Genomic DNA, 20,458 nt, shown 5'->3' on the forward strand with positions numbered 1-20,458 from the left:
TACACAATAATCATTTCCTATTTTTTCTATGAACAATGTATAATCAAAAATGCCTTTTGATATGAAGTTGTAATAAAGTTATAAGACAAAAGAGATAAGAACTACAAAAGTCTGGTGTTTGTAAAAGCAAGTAAAATATTATATATATTCTTAAGCCATTAATGAAAAGGCCAAATCTCTTAGCCGAATTATCTTATACATCTTAGCTGTCACTTTGCCATTTAAAATTAGTAGCTTTAATAAAAATAGTAATCAAATTCTAAAGCTATCAAATGATTTAGAATCGACAACTAATTCTGGTATTTATTAAAACAAACTGTTACAAAATTGTATAGAACCTAAGGTATTTCAACCACCTAAATTAATGGCATGCATGGAGTTTTCATCAAAATATATTTAAAATTTGTATCACTTTTAAACATTGATTCTAAGATGATGGAGTCTGACAAAGGTTTTGACAGGGAATGTTGATGAAAGAGATTAAAAAATTCTAAGTAAATGAATTTTCATAAAAGACAACGTTAGAGAAAACAACTCTGCCCTCCTTTTCTGGATCCCAACAACTGCCGGAAAGTATCTGAATACTTGTATAGATCTTATGTCTGTCTGACCAAAACTTTGTGCTTTCTGGCAATCCTGGGTAATTTGTTCTTTTTCATTATTCTTACTTGATCTTGCCCAGAGCTGACACCCTTACAAGGTGTCATGGGTCAGCTGAAAGTTTCCAACAAAGGCTAAGAACCTCTGTTACAAGCCAATGAAGTATGATCTCCCATTTGCATTGTGAATGTTACTGCATTGTTGACCATACTCAACACACCACTCATACCAGACTTTAGTGCGTGAAATTTTCCGCCAAAAATGAATGCTAACTAGAGCACCATCAGGAACATACATTGGATTCTAATTAAAAATGAAAAAAAAAATTTTTGAGATGTAAAATGCTTAATTTTGCAGTCAGTATTCATTCAATGCATGTGAAAAATTCATATCAAGGATTTTTAGATAAGAAAACTAAGTGGTAGCAGGCAAAATTTGAGTTCAGCTCAAGCCTATAGCTTAAAACAACTGCGCTGGAACTCCTTCAAGATAAAAGCATTTGAACAGATATGTGCCGTTTTAATATCTTAAAGGGAAACATATCCAAAATATATGGATGGATTGGAATGATTTTATGATTATGATGCTGATGATGACAATGACAACATGATTGATGACATTGAAGTTGATGATGATGCTTGATGAAAATGGGTTCTAGATTATTATTATGAAAAAGAAAATAAAATGTTGAAAAGTGACAACAAGGATGTTTACTATAGTAATAAATATGATAATAAGTCTGATGAGCATTGTGACATTGATTGATGATGACAAGGGTGCTTGAATGAGCCTTATAACTCCTCCTTGAAATTACATACTTTGATGGGAAAGAAGATTGGAAACCAGCTAAACATTCCCTCAGAGTGTGTCTTTGGGTGTATACCTGGAATATAATGTTAATAAAATGACAAAACTGCAAAAATAAGTGAACATAAATGTTTGTGAACTGTTACCTGAACACAAATATAGACTGTTACCTCTTGTGACAAAGTTTTCAGTGCAAATTCATTCACTCGGATAAGACAGACCATTATTAGTCATGGAGAGGCGATGATGACTAGCAATTATGAGAATAATATGAAAATTACTTAACAGAAGTCCCTTGATATGTAAATTAGTTGTACAAAAAGTTCTTATGGGAACAATTCATTCTTACCATATAGGCATTTCTAGCAAAGCCAATCTAGGCAGGTCATGCTACTGTACCCTATAATTTCTATGTGTCATGTTCAAACATTGTTATGTAATGAGATATCAACCATAACCATAATATGTTTGTGAGTTGCTTTTAGAAAAGTTCTTACTTATCATGACATCTTTGTATAAAACTGCATCAAAATAGCCAGCTATTCCATGAATAACATTTGCAGTTGCAACTTGAAAATTTGCTCGTTTGTAACGGGTGTTATCAATTGGAACATCTACAATATAAAATTTGACATAGTTAACATTTAAAATTTGTTTCTAGATTTAAAATCAAAACAATTTCAAAATGTATGTTATTCTGTGCCAATGGCAGCAGGAAAAGGCATCCGGTTGGTTAAACTCTGGTTGACCCTTGAATTCAACTTCAACAAATGCCAGAAAACTAAAAACACATCAACAAAACACACACAAAGTTATAGGGGCTTCAATTTTGGTTTTATCATTTCAAATATAATCCTAGTTGAGTTGAAACATATGGCATTTTGTAATCAAGCCATTTCAAAGCACTAAGTACCACCCCACAACAAAACTTATGTCATAATGAAAAATCCATCCTACCAAATTTTGGGGGAGCAAACTTTCCCACCCAATGCAGCATCCTTGGATAAAAAGTGTGCCATATCACATATAGCACTTGGAAACTGAAATCAATATTGTTTCAGTTGGTACTTTTTCAGATCACCTGGTGTAATTCAAACAAAATGATTGACATTTTTACAAACACAATTGTAGCTTAAAGAAAATTTCGAATTAATACAACATTAAAATAGGAACTTTAAAATAGAAACAGATTGTATAAGGAACTCGAAAATGAATCCCTGATATCTAATCTCACATAATAAATAAGTTGACTAAGGAGAAATCCATATATTGGACTAAGCAAGGGGCAATGCAGGAAAAGTTCTGCAAGCCAAAAGTCAATTATCCAACAAAAGCCCAAAATTTCCGAAGAGAACGCTGATTGGGGGGGGGGGGGGGGGGGGTGGAAATTCAAGCAATTTTTCATAAATGCTTGAGCAGGGCTGCCAAGAGCAACGACTGGCCCAGGGGTGGGCCCAATGCCCGAGCTCCTTCCTAGCCAAAGCAATAAACCATAAATGCGATTAATATGGATTCAAAATGGACAGAATTTTCTTTATCTTTTATCAATTTATATTCGTAAAGCATTGTTTAACATTCCTGTTACAGAAATGATTTATAAAAAAGCAGATTAATTACAAGAGGGCTTACAGGCCCAGGACAATTGCCCCCTTGCCCCTTCTCAGCGGGCCTGCGCTTGAGTTTTGCAGATTGTTGGTGAGTGGGCTTAAGAGGAGTGTTAGAGTATTTGGACACTGAGTAGCCTTTGCCTATACGATGAAGAAATCTCCACTATGCTCGCAAAATGTTTGACATTGTTAGGGGGCTTCATTCGAGGGGGTTTTGATAAGTTGTTCATCACTTTCAAAGATTGTATGGAAAATCAGTTCGATCTAAGCTTCATTATAATATTTATAATCGATCTAAGCTCTTTACTCAAGTTGTTATAAATGTCCATTTCTTTGTTACAATTATAATCTCCACATCATCCTCTTCGTAAACAAATAGAAAGATGACATAAACGTCTTCTACAAAGGACCTTTTTGGTATTGAAATATTTATGCAGTCTCTGTTTTTTCCTCTTTCCTTTAGTATTCCCGTTCTACAAACAACACTAAAGAGACTATTATGAAAATAAGGCCAGCCGGTCCTTTCAATTCTATCCCTGCCACTGTAATAAGGGGTGTTTATCTTAACGTTTTTAGATTAAAAATTTCGTTGGATATTTCTTTACATTTTAAAGTTGTAGATATTTGTAGATATTGTTGCAAATGACCAGTTGCGGTTTTAGGAGTGCCAAAGGGGCCATGTCCCGCAAAAAAATAGAAAATTTAAAATAAAAAAATGCCCTAAAATCGCCGCTGCAAATGATACATACATGGAAAGTGCTACAGAGTTCTGATTCTCTCAACTCTTATCGTGATATCTAATCTTAAGACCATACTTGACATAAATTAAATCCTGGAAATCAAGGCAAATAAAGCTGCAGACTCTTTTAGCATCGCACTCAACATTTTTAACAAGATCATTGATACCGATGAGAGAAAATTACGGACCCGAAACATAGACCAGCGGTACCCTAGCAGATAATGTTATCCGTTCCGAGTTTCTGCCATTCTGTACGACATAATGTTTTCCATTGACTGAAAAATTCTAAACAATTTGAGAAGGTCACTACATACTCCATTGCTTTTGAAATTGCACGATAGGCCTTTCAGTCACACCTTGCCAAATACTATGAATAGATCACGGACCACAGCTCACGCTTACCTACTTGGTGTATGCTCAAAAGCATCTGTACACATTTGTATAAATTTAATTGGTGTATACTTTTGTTGAATACAAAACTGGTTAATAACCGTATTGCCATTGTGAAACCCGAACTGATTTGCAGTAAGAAGGCCATTTCCAATTGGTGACAGCAAATCAAATATAATTTTCACCAACTGTTTTCCAAAAATGGCAGAAGTGAAATTGTTACTATAGCTCTTTTTTATTCAGGGTTTTCTCTTTTATGTACAGGATATTTGCTTTTATCAATGCAGATGGAAACTATAAACAAAAATCACCAAGAAACAAACCTGGATTAGGATGCACAAATTTGAAGCAGCTCTGAGGTTCAGCTGCAACATTAACATTCTGTAGCCGCACGACATATGGCGTTTCAAATGATGCCTGTAAATATGAAACATGGTTGCTAACTTTATTATTGCTTCATTGTTTATTAACACCATACATTCGGTGAAAAGGTGGACCTGGTAAAATCAGATCTTTCATAAAAAGCAGAACGCCTGTGAAGATTCACGATAGCAGTTTGCTTATAAACGAAACTCTCACACATACCAACTGGCTATCATAAATTTCAATTTGAAGTTCTGTTGTTACAAAAATTGTATACAGACTTATAATGGCAAGATGTAAAACCCTTTGAATAAAGTTTTGTCTATTCTGAAGCAAAATTTCCTAAATTTCACAGAAATCTCTACTGCTGTTTTTTTTCTCTAATTTTTTGGTGTTGAAATTTCCAAAGCTCAATTTCGTCTCACTGCCTTCTAAGAGCTCTACTGGCAGCAATCCTGGTTTGAAAACTTTTCGCAAATTAAAAAGTTAGATAAGTTAGATGAAAATTTACGTTAGCAGAAGCAAAGCTTTATCACATTTAAACAATTTTAAAAATGGGACAAACCGCCTTATATTTGGGAAAGCAAGAGCAAACGATTTATGTTCCATACTCTAAACGCGGATACATTTTCCCAGTACTCATTTGGTAATAGCCAAATGCTTACCCTCAACCGATTGTTGGAGGAGAAAGAACTCTCAGAATGCAAAAAAGGCCCTGCCATTCTGAGCCCTCTTGAAATTATCCAATGCAAAAGGCTTAATTTATCTCAATTCAAATGAGACCTTGTTTTAGGCTTGCCTCTCAAGAAAATTACCATTATCTCTAACTTTTCCTAAGCGTTATTTTTAAAATTTTCTTCGCTTCAAACAGGTACAAACGGGGATAAAAGAAATATATTTTAGTAAAAGAAAGATTCGTTTCATTCATAAAAAAATAACTTGCCTCAATAGATTTCCCAGGTTCCCGACACATATTAGCCTCGGTGTGCAACTTCATTGACATCATAGGAGCAATGTATGACGTGTACTCACATGGAATACTAATTCCATCCTCTGCAAATGGGAAAAATCGTATCAAAGTGTCCTATCACAGCCCACGACTTTAGAAGCAAAAAAACTATAAATGTTTATAGGTTATGAATACGAAGAGCATATTCAGTTTTCATTTTGATTATCAATTTTTATGTTGCTTGCGGGAATTTCAACTATCCATCAAATAGACGCGGTCTTCAGAAAGAAGTTGAAATATTTGAGATAAGAAAAAACTGAAATGGATAAAAATAATCAGGCTTTATATCACTTTTGCTTAAAAGCTTGCTAACATAAATATATTTTGTTTGATATCTTATTCGAGTTAAACATCTATGTAGTAATTACAAAATCTTTTTCAGATTGACTTTGTCAAATAACAAAGAACCTAGTTGCTAGATGACACAAAAACATGACATACCTTTAAGATATTTTTGGGCGCCATCAAGGCATTCAGGAGAGAGTTCATTATCACCAAAAGAGCCAAGCAACTCACTGACCAAAATATCTGCCTAAAAATGACAATTTGTAGTTTTTTAAAAGTCTTGTTAAAGTAATGTAATAGCTCATAGCATGAATAAATATAACAACGGCTCATTTAATTAGGAAACTTTTTATTTTGAATTTCAGTTGAAACTACAATTACAAATCTCTCTTTTACATAGGTAATTTGTAACAGCTTATTCAATAAGAAAAAGGATTCAAGATAGATGAGTTGGAAGCACACCTTTTCGGTAGGATTAAAATCTCGCATATCACTGGACACAACTGTAACAGCTCCATTCCATTCTTCTTCATTCAAAGTTTCAAGTCTAGATTAATAAAAATAAACAGTTTTCAAAAATATATACTTTAGATAAAAAAAACAAGCCTACTTTACAGCAAAGTATTATGAAAACACTTAAAAGCAAACACAAGTTAATTAAAAATACCATCTCCTGCAATTTTCAAAAACATTTAGTTAGGAAAGATTTAAGCAAAATTAAATACTTCCAAACATATACCAAATAGCCAGTGAATCAAATAAATTGCGATTGTCAACAAACTTTAATGACCTATAATTGTTGATATATGTGGAACGAGTAATAGAGGGAAAATGCTATTTTATCTCAACTTTAAATCTACTCAAGTTGATTTCGTATAAGCTGACACTCAAAAATTACAAAAAATGCAAAAACAACCCTGTGTAACAAGTGCGGAGAGTTCTTTCTTCATGAGAAAATAGCAGGTAAATATGACAGGGGTAGCCAAATTTGTCAAGGAATGCGTAAAATTTGCAATAATATTTCCAGCACCTGTTGTCAAATAGGAAAAATTGTTTAAAACTCTAGAAAACTTCCTGTATTGTTATGTCGTGTCAAAAACGTAAGACTAACTGGGGACAAAAATTCTCAGCTTGCAGAGGATGAAAAAATGCCTGAGTCATTCAATTTTTTCGAAAGGGGATTTCCGTGCTTGTTACACAGAGATGTTAAGAAAAAGCATAGCGCCTAATTGTGAGCAGGATTGCACAAGATACTAGTCACAAAAGGGTTCTAACAAAAACCTAAATAAAAAAATCAGTGAGACAGCAGCAGAGCAGGTAACCTACGTTACAATGGCATTCATATTCTTCTCAATTGCAAAAAGCTTCACTTTTCTGTCGGCCATTTTTGCTGCTTGGAAGGATGCTCGCACTAAAGGGCCTCGCCCTGCACCAACAACCATGATGACACTGTGAAAAACGATACACAAATCTTTCACTTACTTGCTACATACATTCATAAAGCCACTGTAATTCACACCCATAACTACTTGGCCAATGAAAATATAATTCCAAAGTAATTGATTGCACACGAAAGGCATTTGCAACAATAAACACAACACACACAAAAGGCATTTACCACAATGAACACAGCGCATAATCTACGCAGACTCTGCTGATGGGTTTTGAGAAAATTTAAAAAAGGGGAAGCATTTCAATTAATATTTATAATCCAGATATATTAATATATATAACATTATATAACCCAGAGATGATCAGCAATCGTGGCCACTTAACTATGTTCAAAACCAAGATTTTATTTCCTGTTGCGCAGACTAATCCTTCTTGAAGAAGCAGAGTCAGAGAGCCGAGCACAAACAAATGAAATTAATGCAATGCTTGATCTCCGAAAAAATTTAAACTTCCGAATGCTGGAATGTAAGCTCAAAGCGTTATTTTTGTGCCTCCAACACCAAAGATAATAATTTCTGCACTGACAACTTTAATAATCATTTTTGCCTGGTTGGCAATTCTAAAGGAGAAGAAGGTTTCAGCACTTCTGTTACAAATCTATTTTTCATTGGTGACACAGATATTTCTGACTTACGTTTATAAATGAATATGTAATATAGAGCTTATTCAGCCCAGGGAACGGTAAGTTAAGTAACTTGTTGCATTAGCTCACCTGGTGACTTCATTTTTCTTTTCATCTGAAACTCTGTCTAGTAGGGCATGGTAGACTGCCTAAAGGATAAAAGAATAACAAAAAATTGCAAAAGTTAAAAGTTAAAATGGGCAGCACATGGACATAGTCAGAAGCAGCACAATATAACGAAGAGCAATCCAATGCAAATAAAGAAATATTTGAAAAACCAAAAATTAACAAATAAAGAGGAAGTTATACCAACATTCAAGAACAAATGACTTACATTTCGCCCTAGCATACAAGGTCTCCCAATTATCTTTATAACCAATACCCCAATAAAAAATAAAGTTTTCGAGAAAAAAAATTCTTTGTGAAGAAGAAAGGTTTTTAAAAATGCTGGAAAATGTTCAAGCCAAACTTTTACGAAATCATACCAGTTACCTTTTCATATTGTGCATATTTAATAGGATCTTTTTCAAATACTTCGTAGGTCTGTGATTCTAAATTGTCCATCAAAGGCTGCAGAAATAAACAAGCAGGATAAATAAAGTAATATTGATCCTTTAAAAATAAAATAACAATATGTCTGGCATTAACTTGAAAAATATATTTATAAGTACACTTATAAAGAGTATAATAAGTACACAGAGTATAATAATTTTGTTTAACTATGTTAATTCGATATCGTAAATCTACAAATTAATCACAAAGGTTACAATTAAACGCTTTAACAAATAGTGTACAACAAAAATGCATCAACATGACAGCCTGCCATCAATCTTTGTTCACTATAATGTATACATGACTGAAAGTAACGGGTATGTATATTTTAATTGCTAATGAAAGATTTGACGCTGCAGGCAGTAAACCAGCAGAAGCTAAAGAAACGAAGATGAAAGAAGCTTGCATATCATGCACTGAGGGTAAAGGTATGAATCAATTGTTTGCATGGAAGCAACACTTTGGCTTGGCTCATTTTTGGCTTGGCTCATCCGATAGAAGCATGGCCTCATTGAACTCTTATCCGCCGTACGATTGCTTGGAATTTGCTGAATAAAATATTTTTATTTATTCTCTTAGTGGCATTTTGGCCAGTAGGGCAATGGCTCCCTTTTACAAATCGTGACAGGTTTTTTGGAAATAACAGCTTCTAGAAAGCTAAAATGTAAGAATATTTGTCTTTTTCACAGATCTCCCTCCCGCAAAAAAATTAACCACCACTGCACATGCATTTTCTGTATACTGAATATGCATCCATCCCAAAAACAGTTTACTCCAGGAAGAATAAACCAATTGAAAAGACTAGATAAAACTAAAGCTGCAAAAAATTAAAAACGAACAGTGAATACCAACAAACCTGAAGGGGTGCTTGGAGATAATCTTCGTATCCTTTAGCAAACTGTGCAACTGGATCAGCTGGTGGTTGCGTCTGACAAGAAATACCAATAAAAACTACGTGAACCAGGAAGTTTCTTCTAATTTATGTTGGTCAATATTCATATAAAACTGTTATAAAACTGTATAAAACAAGTATTCAAAGTTTGGGGGGAGGGGGGGGGGGAATCTGTTACTGAAGGTGTCACATCAGTGAAGTTGGATTAGGAAGCTGATTGCTTTGTAGATACTAGGAAAAGATGATTGATAGGTTTAGATAAACACGAATCTTTCATGAGTGTGAATATGGAGTGCGAGCTAACAGCTACATTAAAAACCATAAATTAGCTACTATGTGGACAAGTTACCAACATAAAAAAACAAACCCGCAACCTTTGAACACCGTTTTAATTATAGTTTTAGATGACAAACACCATAAATCTGTAAATATTCTTCAAGCAAGTCAGTGAAATCTCCATACAGCGGATCCTTTTGGGTTATTGTCTATTGCAAAGAGATTATATTTTAAAGGCTTTTTGGATGCAGAACGAAAAATACATTAGATACAAAGCCATTTTTCTGTCTGGGGATTCTATTATTGCGTTGCCTGTTGTTTGGGAGATGTCCTGTAATGAAGTTTTAGTTCAATGCAAAGTGCAGTGGGAAATTTCCCCATTGAGCTCCAACATCAAACATCAAACAAAATCTTGTTTCAATGAAAAACACAGCGGGAAATTTCCCCATTGAGTTCTAATATCAAACAAAAACACGCTGTAAATGAAACAAATGCAGAACCTGTTATAGATAAAACATCACTTACCAAATAAAGATGGTCAAGGTATTGGTAATAAGAAGAAATATTCTACAATTCAAAGATAATTGTTGTCAAAAAGGGAGCTTGTTCAAATCCATTTTATAATATTTGCCAAAAGTACTATTAAAACCTCTATTAAAAATTGTTTTGTGTATCAGATAACTTGGTGAAAAAAATAATGCTCATACGCAAAAGTTAAGCATATGACACTCAATATCAAATGGAGAAAGCAACAGTGAAAATATATGTTCTATGAAAAGTCTGTTTCTCTGGTTATTTTACAAAAACTTTTATTCAGAAATAAATACCATAGATATAGCAAAATACTTCTAAAATTGTATACCTTCATTTGTGCAGTACCAGATATGATAAACTGTACATTTAACTGTAAGACAAAAAAAAATTCTTATAGTCAAAAGAGTATCAAAATAATTTGTAACATATCAATGCCACATGTTAAAATGTCATTTCAATGCCACTGTACACTGCACATAAAATGTTAAAGCCACTTTAAAGACTATTAGACTTGCATTACGACCCAAGAAGAAACTCAATAACTTCATTACCTGTCGAAAGATACTATTCAAGTCTTTTGTCTCTATGTGTCACCTAATATCATAACTAGAAATGACACTACCAAGTATGTTGCTACAGCCATTGAAAAAATGTATTACCTTAAACAGCCTTCGAACAAATTCCTGGTAAGCTTTTGATAAAACTGGATATCCTACAAAACATACAGCACAGATAAGGAACCTGCTAAATGTATGTAATTATCATTGTACTGATGAGGTACATTAAAAAACATCCACGAAGCAACTGCCAGTTTAGTGGGAAGGTTAGCCATGAAAGATGTTTGTAAATTGCAGTTTTATTGAAAAAAATTCTATAACATACTCTAACCTGAAAACTAAGAAGATTTCTCAAAATCTTGGAAACTTTCATTCAAACATCGAAAATAATAATGAAGCAAAACGAAAATTTAAACACGTATCAAAAAAAGATAAACAAGAATAAAAGACCATGAAATCAGACCACAAACCTTTTTTATTTGAAAGAAAAACGCTAGTTGGGATGCTAACTGCCTTCACAGGCTCTGCAAACCATCTGTCAAGTTCTTCCTGACTTGGAAGTTCTTTGCTATTTAGCTCCAGAACTGTTAAAGCAAAAGCAAATATTCAAGAAACTGGCTAAAATAAGAGAGTACAGAATCTTCCTGGTGTCTTTTGATTTGGTCAAATCGTACGAAAAAATCCCTACAGAATAAAGATAATCTGCGAAAACAAAATCACACTTATTGATTATGCGAAGTTGAAAATGAAAGACCCTTGCAGAAGGGTTTGAAAACTATTCTCCACCAGTCCCTTTAAACTTCTACAAAGCTGTGGGCATCCTTTACCACGAAACTGCAGAGCACGCAAGAGCATATATTTTCATCTTTTAAGGGCAAATATATTTGCAAAACATTTCAACTTATTAAAACAAGACTTCATTAAAACGTTCTAGATGAAAATGCATTTATCGACCTAAGAACTTCTAAGAAATATCTCAATATTGAAGTTAAACAAAGATAAGAGAAAACACTTTTTGTTCAAATGATTGTCATACAACATACCAAGTGCAATTTTCCGGCTTTGATCACACAGAAAACGTAGCTGGTTCCACCTAACAAAGAGAAATAGCGTTTCTGAACCTGTTCAAAGCTTTTGAGGCCATATTTTTGTCATTGAGTTTCAATGTCTAATTTAAAAAAAACTGCTAAACATATTTCCTCAATAAATTTTTTAGGCATTCCCGTAATTTCTTACAATTTTGCATTAAGAAACTTATGTGATTTTTCAGAAATTAAATTTCCGTCAAGGCTCGCCTTTCTTCCGTATCAATGAAGTTTAAATCTATCGTCTTTGCGATATAGCACGGGTAGTTTTTACAACATTATACTGATAAAAAGTCACCTATATTGCATAGCAGTACCACGTGTGAAATTAAATTGAATAACTGAAGGATCAAAAGCAAATAATTAAATAAAAGGCTTTGATGAAAAGCAAAGAAAGGTAATGAATGCACAGCCTTGTAATAATTAAATACAAAATTAGATAAAAAGATGATAAAGAAATCTTCTTGTCTTACCAGCACCAGGTGTCATCTTTCTTGCTACTACCTATTATGACCTTTAAAGATTTTATTTGAGATTAGAAAATAGAGAGGATTGTTATTTATCAAATATAATCAAGGCAAAAATTGCAAGAAGTATTTGAAACAGCGACTATTAGTAAGGATCTAAGGTACAATTAAGAATCAAAGCTGCCGAACTTGTAGCTTTGCTATCAAACTTCCTAAAACTACGAGAACTGTATGACTTAAAGATTCTCCAGCTAATGCATGGATTAAAACATAATAATGAAAATGTGCCACAAGCCCTATGTAACCTTATTAAAACAAATAACTGTAGGCATAAATATAAAACCCGGCAAATAAATGATTTTCAGAAAAGTAAACCGAATAAGCGTTGGGGGTGATTAAATGCTACAAAATTAGGGGGCACAAACTATGGAATAATCTCCCAAGGCCTATAAAAGATACAAAAAGAAAGAAATTTTACCTTATTACTCAAAGAACAAATCTGTCAAAATAGAGTTATTAAATGAGAGAAAAATGAAACGTAATCCACAGGCTATATTATCTTGTTCCAGTTTATTGAGTATATAGCCAACCCTGTTTTTGCTATTGTAATTACTGCTTTGCTCTTTTTCTAATTGTACCTTTTGTTAACGGCCCAAGCTAGATAAGTCCATACTTTTCTTGAGACGTGTCTATAACAGTTTTAATAAAGTACTCATCTTCTGAAGTATACGAATAAATTTGAATTGATTTGAATTGGAACGGCGTTAAAAATACATTTAATATCCAGTAAGCTATGCTTGCTGTTGTTAGGTGGAATTCAGGAAAGATTCATTAGTTTTCAGTTGAACAATACAGCTACATAGAAAAATACGTACATCTGGTTCATCTTTGATAATACTAAAATCTCTGTTTGTTTGGCATGAAGTGATTGGAACTTGCACCCAAACCTTAAAACAATAAAAAGGGGCAAATTTATGTTTGTATTGATGTGACGTCAGTGCTTGGCAACAAAAATCCACTTGTTTCATAAGATTATTACCTCTGTATAATTTTATCAAATACAGCTACAAAATTTTTGGCAGTGGATTCCAAGATTTTGATAGTAACTTGCTTAATTTTGTCACATGACCTAAACATTGAGAACACTCCTAAGCCCCGGTCAAAAGAACTGAACATTTCACTGAGCAACGCTCAACATGCCTGCTCAGTGAAAAGTTCAGTTCATTTGACCACTTGCTCAGGTTTGTTCAGCCCTGTTCAGTCCTGCCCAGAGATTTTTGACGGCGATCAAAAACATTGAGAGTCATTAAACACTTCTTTTGTTCGAGATGTTGTTTAGAAGTGACTAGCTCCCCAACGAAGCCCGCTACGCGGGCTTGCCAGTGGCCCTAGTGGTGCTCAATTTGCGCTTCCCTAACTTGCACGGTGAATTCAGGTTTTGCACCATAAATACCTTGAGTTTTTGTTGATATTTGGCTCACTAAAACCGTTTAATCGTGTAATGAAAGCTCGCTATTTTGACAACATAAAGAAAGCCTTTTGATTTGCAACAGTTTTGCGAAAAATTATTATTTCTCATTGCGGAGGCACACATATTAGTCATATTCTTTGCTCATAGAATTGTTGGGTGCAATGTTCAGTTCGTTTGACCACTCTGTACTGAACAGCGAGCGTGACAGAGCTGAGCAGAGCTTAGCAAGACTTGCAAATGTTGAGTTCGTTTGCTCAGTGGGATGTTCAGTTCGTTTGACTGGGGCTTTAAATGTTTAAGAACATTGCCTTTTTGCAAAACCTCAATGAGATATTACCATTTTAAAAAAACCTTATAATTTCAAGTGCTAGCATAAAAATTAAAAAATAAATGATAACGAAAGTTTTATGTTTAAAAAAAACCTTCAACAATACAATTTCAATTTGACTGACCTGTTGTAGATGGGAACCAAGTACACTGCTGTTTAAAACTTGAGCTAGTTGAAAATTGTCAGGTCGTTTCAGTTTGATAAGCAGTGATGGCATACTGAGGTGGCAAGCAAATGATATTTCTTGAAGAAGAATCTAAGAAAAATATACACCATTATCAAGAACCAATTTCCTTGCATATAAATTCTGATAGGCTGTAAAGTCTACTTTTAATGCTGTGTTTGATTGTGCAAAATTTTAATGCTTAGATATAGAACACAAGTGGGGCAGCTAGAGCCTCAAAAAGCTTAGATCCAAGAAATAGATCCAATTTAATTTAATTTTTCCCGCTTGCAAAAAGGCACATACACCAAATAAAAAGTTGTTGCTGAATCATTTAGAATTCTCTAGCAAGATTTCCACCAACATCATGAACAAATATCATATGAGTTGAAAGAAACAAGGATATATAGACAACCACCAGCTGAAGAGGCTAAAATTTTAAAGTCTTAGTCAAAACTTGAATGTACCTTTAACGAGTTTTTTTGCACCCTTTCATCATTTGATTCTAAATCAATCCAAGGTGAGACTTTACCTACTACTAAACTACTCCAGTCTGCAAAATAAAAAACATTATATTTCTAGTTTAGATGTATTGAAGAACTACATATAACAAGAAACTACAATTAAGGAGGCAACACATAGCTCATCTTACAACAGGAACTAAAAAGAAAAGTCATCAAGATCCTCCTGAAAAAACTTTTTAGATAACATCCACAATGTTTTGACTTTATTTCATCATTTCAATCTTGATCAAAAATTATACAGGAAAATAATGCAAACAATCAAATTTTCTGTTAAAACAGTTCAGTTCAACCATTTTCTGGCTTTTCAAACAGATCTACTGAATATTTGGGTTTATTTCTAAACTGTCTCATTCTACTTTGTTTTAAAAGGGCACATTCAAATGTGCTTTTTTCACAGAGGAGTAATGCAAAAGCAGAGCAAAACAAGAAACATTTCCATAAATTTTATATGAAAAAAAAGTACTACTTTAAATGAGACCTTTTAGTTAGGGCTGTAACAGGGGTGGCTGGGCATAGAATAATATTTGTATCAGCCTGCTGAATTTGAGAAACTGAGCACTCACCCCTAGAGCCCCCAAATACGCTAGTGACCCTTTTGAAAATTTTCTTATTAAATTTGAAATTTAGTCATAACTATCTGGCTAGTTCTGGGTGAATGATATCTATGCAGTACACATGGAGGATGGCTACTGCCAAATATGCAAGCAAATTCGTCTTTTGCTACAGCGGCTTTTTGCTTGGCGCTAAAGCCCCAAAGTATTAGCCCATTAATCAGGCCTGGTCGTTTGTATTTTCATAGGTGAGCTGTGAATTGCTCCCCTCATTTGCTGAGACGAGCTAAATCAGTAACACATAGAATGTACTTTAAAGACAATCGACAGATGACTTAATAAGCCCCTTTAGTATCTGTTGGTTGCCTTAATGTAATAGCCTCAGTCAGGAGTGTGCTGTTTTACTTCTTTCAATTTGCATTTTGCACCCCCTTTACTTGAAGTATTTGAAAGAACAGACTCTCTCCGTTTTATGTAAAGCTGGCACAACACAAAAACAACAATTCTCTTGCAAAACAATTTTTTTGTTGCACAGAATTTGAAAATGGCTTTAAAAAACAAATTTTGAAACAAACTTAATTATACGTCTAGCACTCTTCAGAGAATAAAACGTCAGAACATAGAAGGAAAACTCTACGCTAAAATACCCAGTTTTGGATCGAAATAGGCCATCAGAAAACGCGAGGACATGACTGTTGAGGTTTTCCAATAAGTGCCCCTTTCCTATTGAAAATGTTACCAACGGAGTCCTAAGGTGAAAACGAACTCACTTATGTCTACACAAAAGCAGTCGGTCATGTTTATATAGTAGATAGATTCACAAACTGCTACATAGATGGAACGATGATCAGGCTTTGCCAATAATGCGAAACATGTCGCCGTTATAGTTTTTCACCCAATCTGGGTTTTTCAGTAAATGCTGCTGGATAGTGGAATTCCATGTTTTGGTTGTCGTTTTTGATCTGCAAGACAGAGTACCCTGTTCTCTTTGAGGGATAGTTTTGTTTCTATTGCTGGAAGGGACCTGCTGTCTTATTATATCCCCAATCTACAATTCCTACCCATTTCTTCGACTTTCCTTCCAAAAATATTCCTGTTTTCTTAGGATCGAAAGGTTCTAATCGCTACAAACGACGTTTGACTATTTCGGTTAACGCTACAAACGACCTTTCGGTTAACTATCCTTTTCCAAATAGATCAAAGTTTATGCATATCATAACAAAAACCGCCCAACAAGCAAAAAGTTAATTGCAAAAAATGCAGTGACGGGAGAAATCGCTGTTACAAAAATAAGCCAATTAACCCGTTTTCAGGGTTCTCTGAATAGGAAAAGGGCAAATGAATGGAAATTTTAGGGGAGCGATTCTCCCTTCATGTTCTGTTTAGGAGAGCAATTCATAGCTCTCCTCAGGTTGCGAGGGGAGCGTGGAGGCGAGCGCGAGCTATCGCTCGCCTCAAACGGCCAGGCCTGCATTAATTCTAATACCATGAGGCTTTTGCCCGAACTGAGTCATACACCATAGATACATGCAGCACAAGCTAAAGTAAAGTTGAATGTGGACTTTGATGCTAAATTAGCTGCAAAACAAGTTGAAGCAAAATTTCATCACAATTTTTAAAACTGTCTAACCACTAAATCAAACCATTGGGCTTGAAATGATATCATGACTGTTGTCTTTACATCCAGTGTCTAAATTTTGTCAATCAAATTATCCACGAAAAGGCACGACTAGCAAAAGTATAGCAACATTTTTTACAAACCCACAAAGATGACTTTTCAATGGCAAAAATATCTTGCATATTATGAAGAGATGGGAGGCAATAATAATTAGTTATATAGAGATTATGCAGTTAAGCAACTGTATTGGGTAACTTCACATAATATGAACAAATGATCATAGGACTAACCTGACCCAGGAAGAAGAAGATCGGATCTTGTAAAAGCACCAGGCCTAATGGGAGCATCTTTTTCATATTCTCTTTTGAAACGAGGATGGGCAATCGGGGCACAGATGAAATCAAACCTTCAAATAAAACAGAAACAGATCAAAGTGACAATTTGATCTATTCACGATCTATTTTTGGTCACAAGTTTAATTGTTCTCAGCTATGCGTGTTAAAAGAATCTATTGTTTGAGCACTTGAACAGTAGTTCAAAAATATATCAAAACGTCACTTTGCAAAGGGCATACAAAACCGTACAAAACAGGAAAGTTGTCAAAGGAAAAGTGGCTGGAAACCAGGGGTGGCGAGCACCGCTCATAGTATGAATAGTCTATGAGCAAGTTTTTTTCCAGAGAAAGAAAAGTCTGAGATAAGATAATTCAATGAGCACAATGGCCTCTTTTCCAAGTCTAGTCTGTCGTCCTTTGACCCAATCTGAATAATTTTGCTTGTACCTCTGTGTTCTGTCTTAAAAAGCTTTTGTTGCTTTGATCCTATCTCTTGGCTGCCACAAAATCAAGAAACAGCCACGCTCACAGTTTTCAAATACCATGAATGTGTAGGATTTGACCTTATGTTCTACAGCAGCTATGCGTCACAGATTTTCTGAAAAAAATATGCCTTGTGGCCGTTGCTTGTTGGCCTCATTAATAATTTTGCTTTTCTATTCATCCGCTATATAGGTGACCTTATGGACCCAAAAGCATTTCATTTGTTCTTTTGTTAACATAGCTTTCTTATAATGAATAAAATGATTATGACGGAATATGATGGAACATACCAGAAGGTATTTTCACTACATTACGGAGTTTAATATAGGAGCAACATTTTCATTTCAAACAAGCAAGTATTCTTGGATTTGTGGCGATGAAGTTGGAAATACAAATTTCTATTTGCCATATCTGATTAAAGATGATTTGTCAAAGGTTGTATTTTCTCTATTATGGAGCACTAAAACCCAAACTATATGGAGTAATTTTTCTTTCTTTGGTTAATGGTTGATCCTTTTAAAGACAGTCCTTGACTCCTAGCCAGGCAACCCCTCGGCATGAATGGAATGGCATTTCTATTCAAGCAACAGCTTGTACCTAGGAGTAGACAGCCGTTGGTTGGTTTTATTGTGTGACGGCTGGCTGCTCTTAATGATAGCCACTGCATGAATAGAAATGTGATTCTATTAATGTGAGGGATTGCTATGTCTCTAATCCAAAATCAAAAGCGTTCATAATATTTTAGGTCATTTATGCCTAGGGATAAATGTGCCGATTTTAGAAAATCATTCCTATAAATCCTACAACAAAGTGCTACCTATCGAAACAAGGCAGTTTTTCCAGAGCAAGTTGCTAAAAAAGAAACGTTCAGGACTTTTTAAGAACTAAGTATCGTTTGACTCTATGTTTTGTCATGCACATCCTGCTGTAAACTAATAAAGGTCAGATAATACGATTAACAATTCAACTAGCTTATGAATATAGCTTCTTTGTGTGTCAGGAAACTATTGCTTATTAAATTTTAGTTCGTTTTTGTTAACCGTAACTGAGACACTTTTAGGTAGATCTCGATATAATTTAAAGAAAATGATTTTAACTAGATTCCCTCTATCAAAAAGGGGGGGACTGTGCCCCACAAATGAAAACTTTGACAACAATGATATTTTGAAAAGCTGGCATAATTATAATTCTGTCAGCTTGATTTGGTCCAAATATATCTGTTTGTTATATATCTGCCCTCTTGTTTAAAAGCCTGCCCCCCCTCAGGTATGGTTCTTGCTTTAGTTTGCCCACCCTAGCCAACATCTACAGCTACGTGGTTGTTTCAGAAGATAAAGTTTTGTGGTATTATGGCTTACTGGCTTCTTTTTACAATGCTGTTAAGCTTCAATTACTGATAAAACGGCCGAAGAATCACCTCTGTAGACTACTGACTATTGACATTATGATCTTAGTGGTACTATAAGCTTTCAAATGGGAATTTCACCTGATGATGTTTGTAGAATGTTCCGGTATCAGTCGAATCCAATTTTCATAGAAAAATAAACGGAGAGTATACCCTTGAAACAAAATGGGAACTTAAATGTCTCCTACTATTTCTATGCCCTAGTTTTTCGTGCATTTCTCTAATCAACAAAGCTGAGCAAAATAAGTTCTTATTATAAGTTGACAATTTTTTTATTAAGATGAAGTCAAACGAACAAGAAAATACAAAAACCTGTAGCATTTAGAATAAATACATGCATACCCAGACTGGTTAGATGTCTGCAGAGCAGCTCTGATATCGGGAGTGCATGCTAGGTCAAGACCACAAGACACATGGGATGTGGGTCCGGTAGCCATTTTGTGCAGAAATGTGACCTATACTGAAACAGAGGCTGGTTATGCAAACGAGATTTGTCAATAAAAAAGTTGAAATGTTGCTTGATGATATATTGTAGCCGGGAAAATTGGTTACATGTTGCTGAGAAAACTGGTTAGACTGTACTGTTTGAAAAATTTTCATCGAGCTGGTGCATTCCAGTTAAGACTTTTTGGAGATGAAAACCACGAAAAAGATAAAGCAGTAACAGACAATAACGGACATGTCCAACCTAGGCCCACTAACAGTGGCTCTATTGAAATCAAGAACGTTATATCAGCAAACTATCCCACGGAAAACTTTACTCTGAATGAAAAAGACTTAGAAGAAACGTTTATTAAAGGCAGTGGTCCTGGTGGTCAGGCAGTCAATAAATCAAGCAACTGTGTTCAGCTGAAGCACTTACCAACTGGAATAATTGTAAAGGTGATCAGATCATATCAAATAATGTCCATAAAAGCAATAACCAAATTTGCAAGCACAGACACTACAATTTTTCTAAAGTTTTTATAGGTGTGAAAATCACAGGAATCCTGCCAAATTCTGTAATAGACACATGCCATCTTCCTTTGTTACTATATTTTGGAAAAAATTATCTTGAATCTTGGGGGGATTGGATAAAACAACATGTTCCTTCCAATGCAACATAGAAAACAAAACTGTCGCTCAAAGAGAACAGCCTCCTTGACCTTGTAGATCTAAAAACACAGTAAAAACTAGTGACTCTGCAATCAGACAACGCCTTTTAGACAACCTGGATTGTGCAAAACTCTATAATGATGACATTTTTCAGGTAATTGGCAAAGTCCAGTGGTCCTTTTCTAATAGTTTTGGAATTGATCTACATACAAACGAACAAGCGTCTATTGTGTAGACAGAAAAAGTTTG

General features: G+C 34.6%; 2 protein-coding genes across 6 annotated transcripts in view; one reads left to right on the forward strand and one right to left on the reverse strand.

Moving 5' to 3' along the window:
• Positions 1-7: 7 nt before the first annotated feature.
• On the reverse strand, positions 8-19,604 carry LOC135690669 (protein arginine N-methyltransferase 5). The gene is made up of 22 exons (XM_065208285.2): positions 19,457-19,604; positions 17,183-17,298; positions 14,667-14,752; positions 14,161-14,292; positions 13,113-13,184; positions 12,244-12,284; positions 11,729-11,778; positions 11,156-11,269; positions 10,788-10,840; positions 10,457-10,498; positions 10,120-10,161; positions 9,283-9,354; positions 8,367-8,444; positions 7,965-8,023; positions 7,127-7,249; positions 6,263-6,347; positions 5,957-6,047; positions 5,450-5,559; positions 4,467-4,560; positions 1,905-2,021; positions 1,419-1,483; positions 8-903 (listed from the first exon to the last, which is right to left on the reverse strand). The coding sequence occupies exons 1-22, from the start codon at positions 19,549-19,551 to the stop codon at positions 748-750; spliced, it is 1,893 nt and encodes a 630-aa protein (XP_065064357.2). The 5' UTR covers positions 19,552-19,604; the 3' UTR covers positions 8-747.
• A 62-nt stretch (positions 19,605-19,666) lies between these two features.
• The window catches only part of LOC148957532 (mitochondrial translation release factor in rescue-like), a 56,558-nt gene continuing 55,766 nt past the window's right edge, over positions 19,667-20,458 (forward strand). For all 5 annotated transcript variants that reach the window (XM_089115248.1, XM_089115251.1, XM_089115250.1 and 2 more), the window contains exon 1: positions 19,667-19,996. In XM_089115248.1, coding sequence (XP_088971374.1) covers positions 19,667-19,996 — 330 coding nt within the window. The remainder of the gene's footprint in view (positions 19,997-20,458) is intronic.

The sequence above is a fragment of the Rhopilema esculentum genome, unplaced genomic scaffold (genome assembly GCF_057945365.1).
Source record: "Rhopilema esculentum isolate cy_ngs unplaced genomic scaffold, ASM5794536v1 HiC_scaffold_23, whole genome shotgun sequence".
Taxonomy (NCBI): Eukaryota; Metazoa; Cnidaria; class Scyphozoa; order Rhizostomeae; family Rhizostomatidae; genus Rhopilema; species Rhopilema esculentum.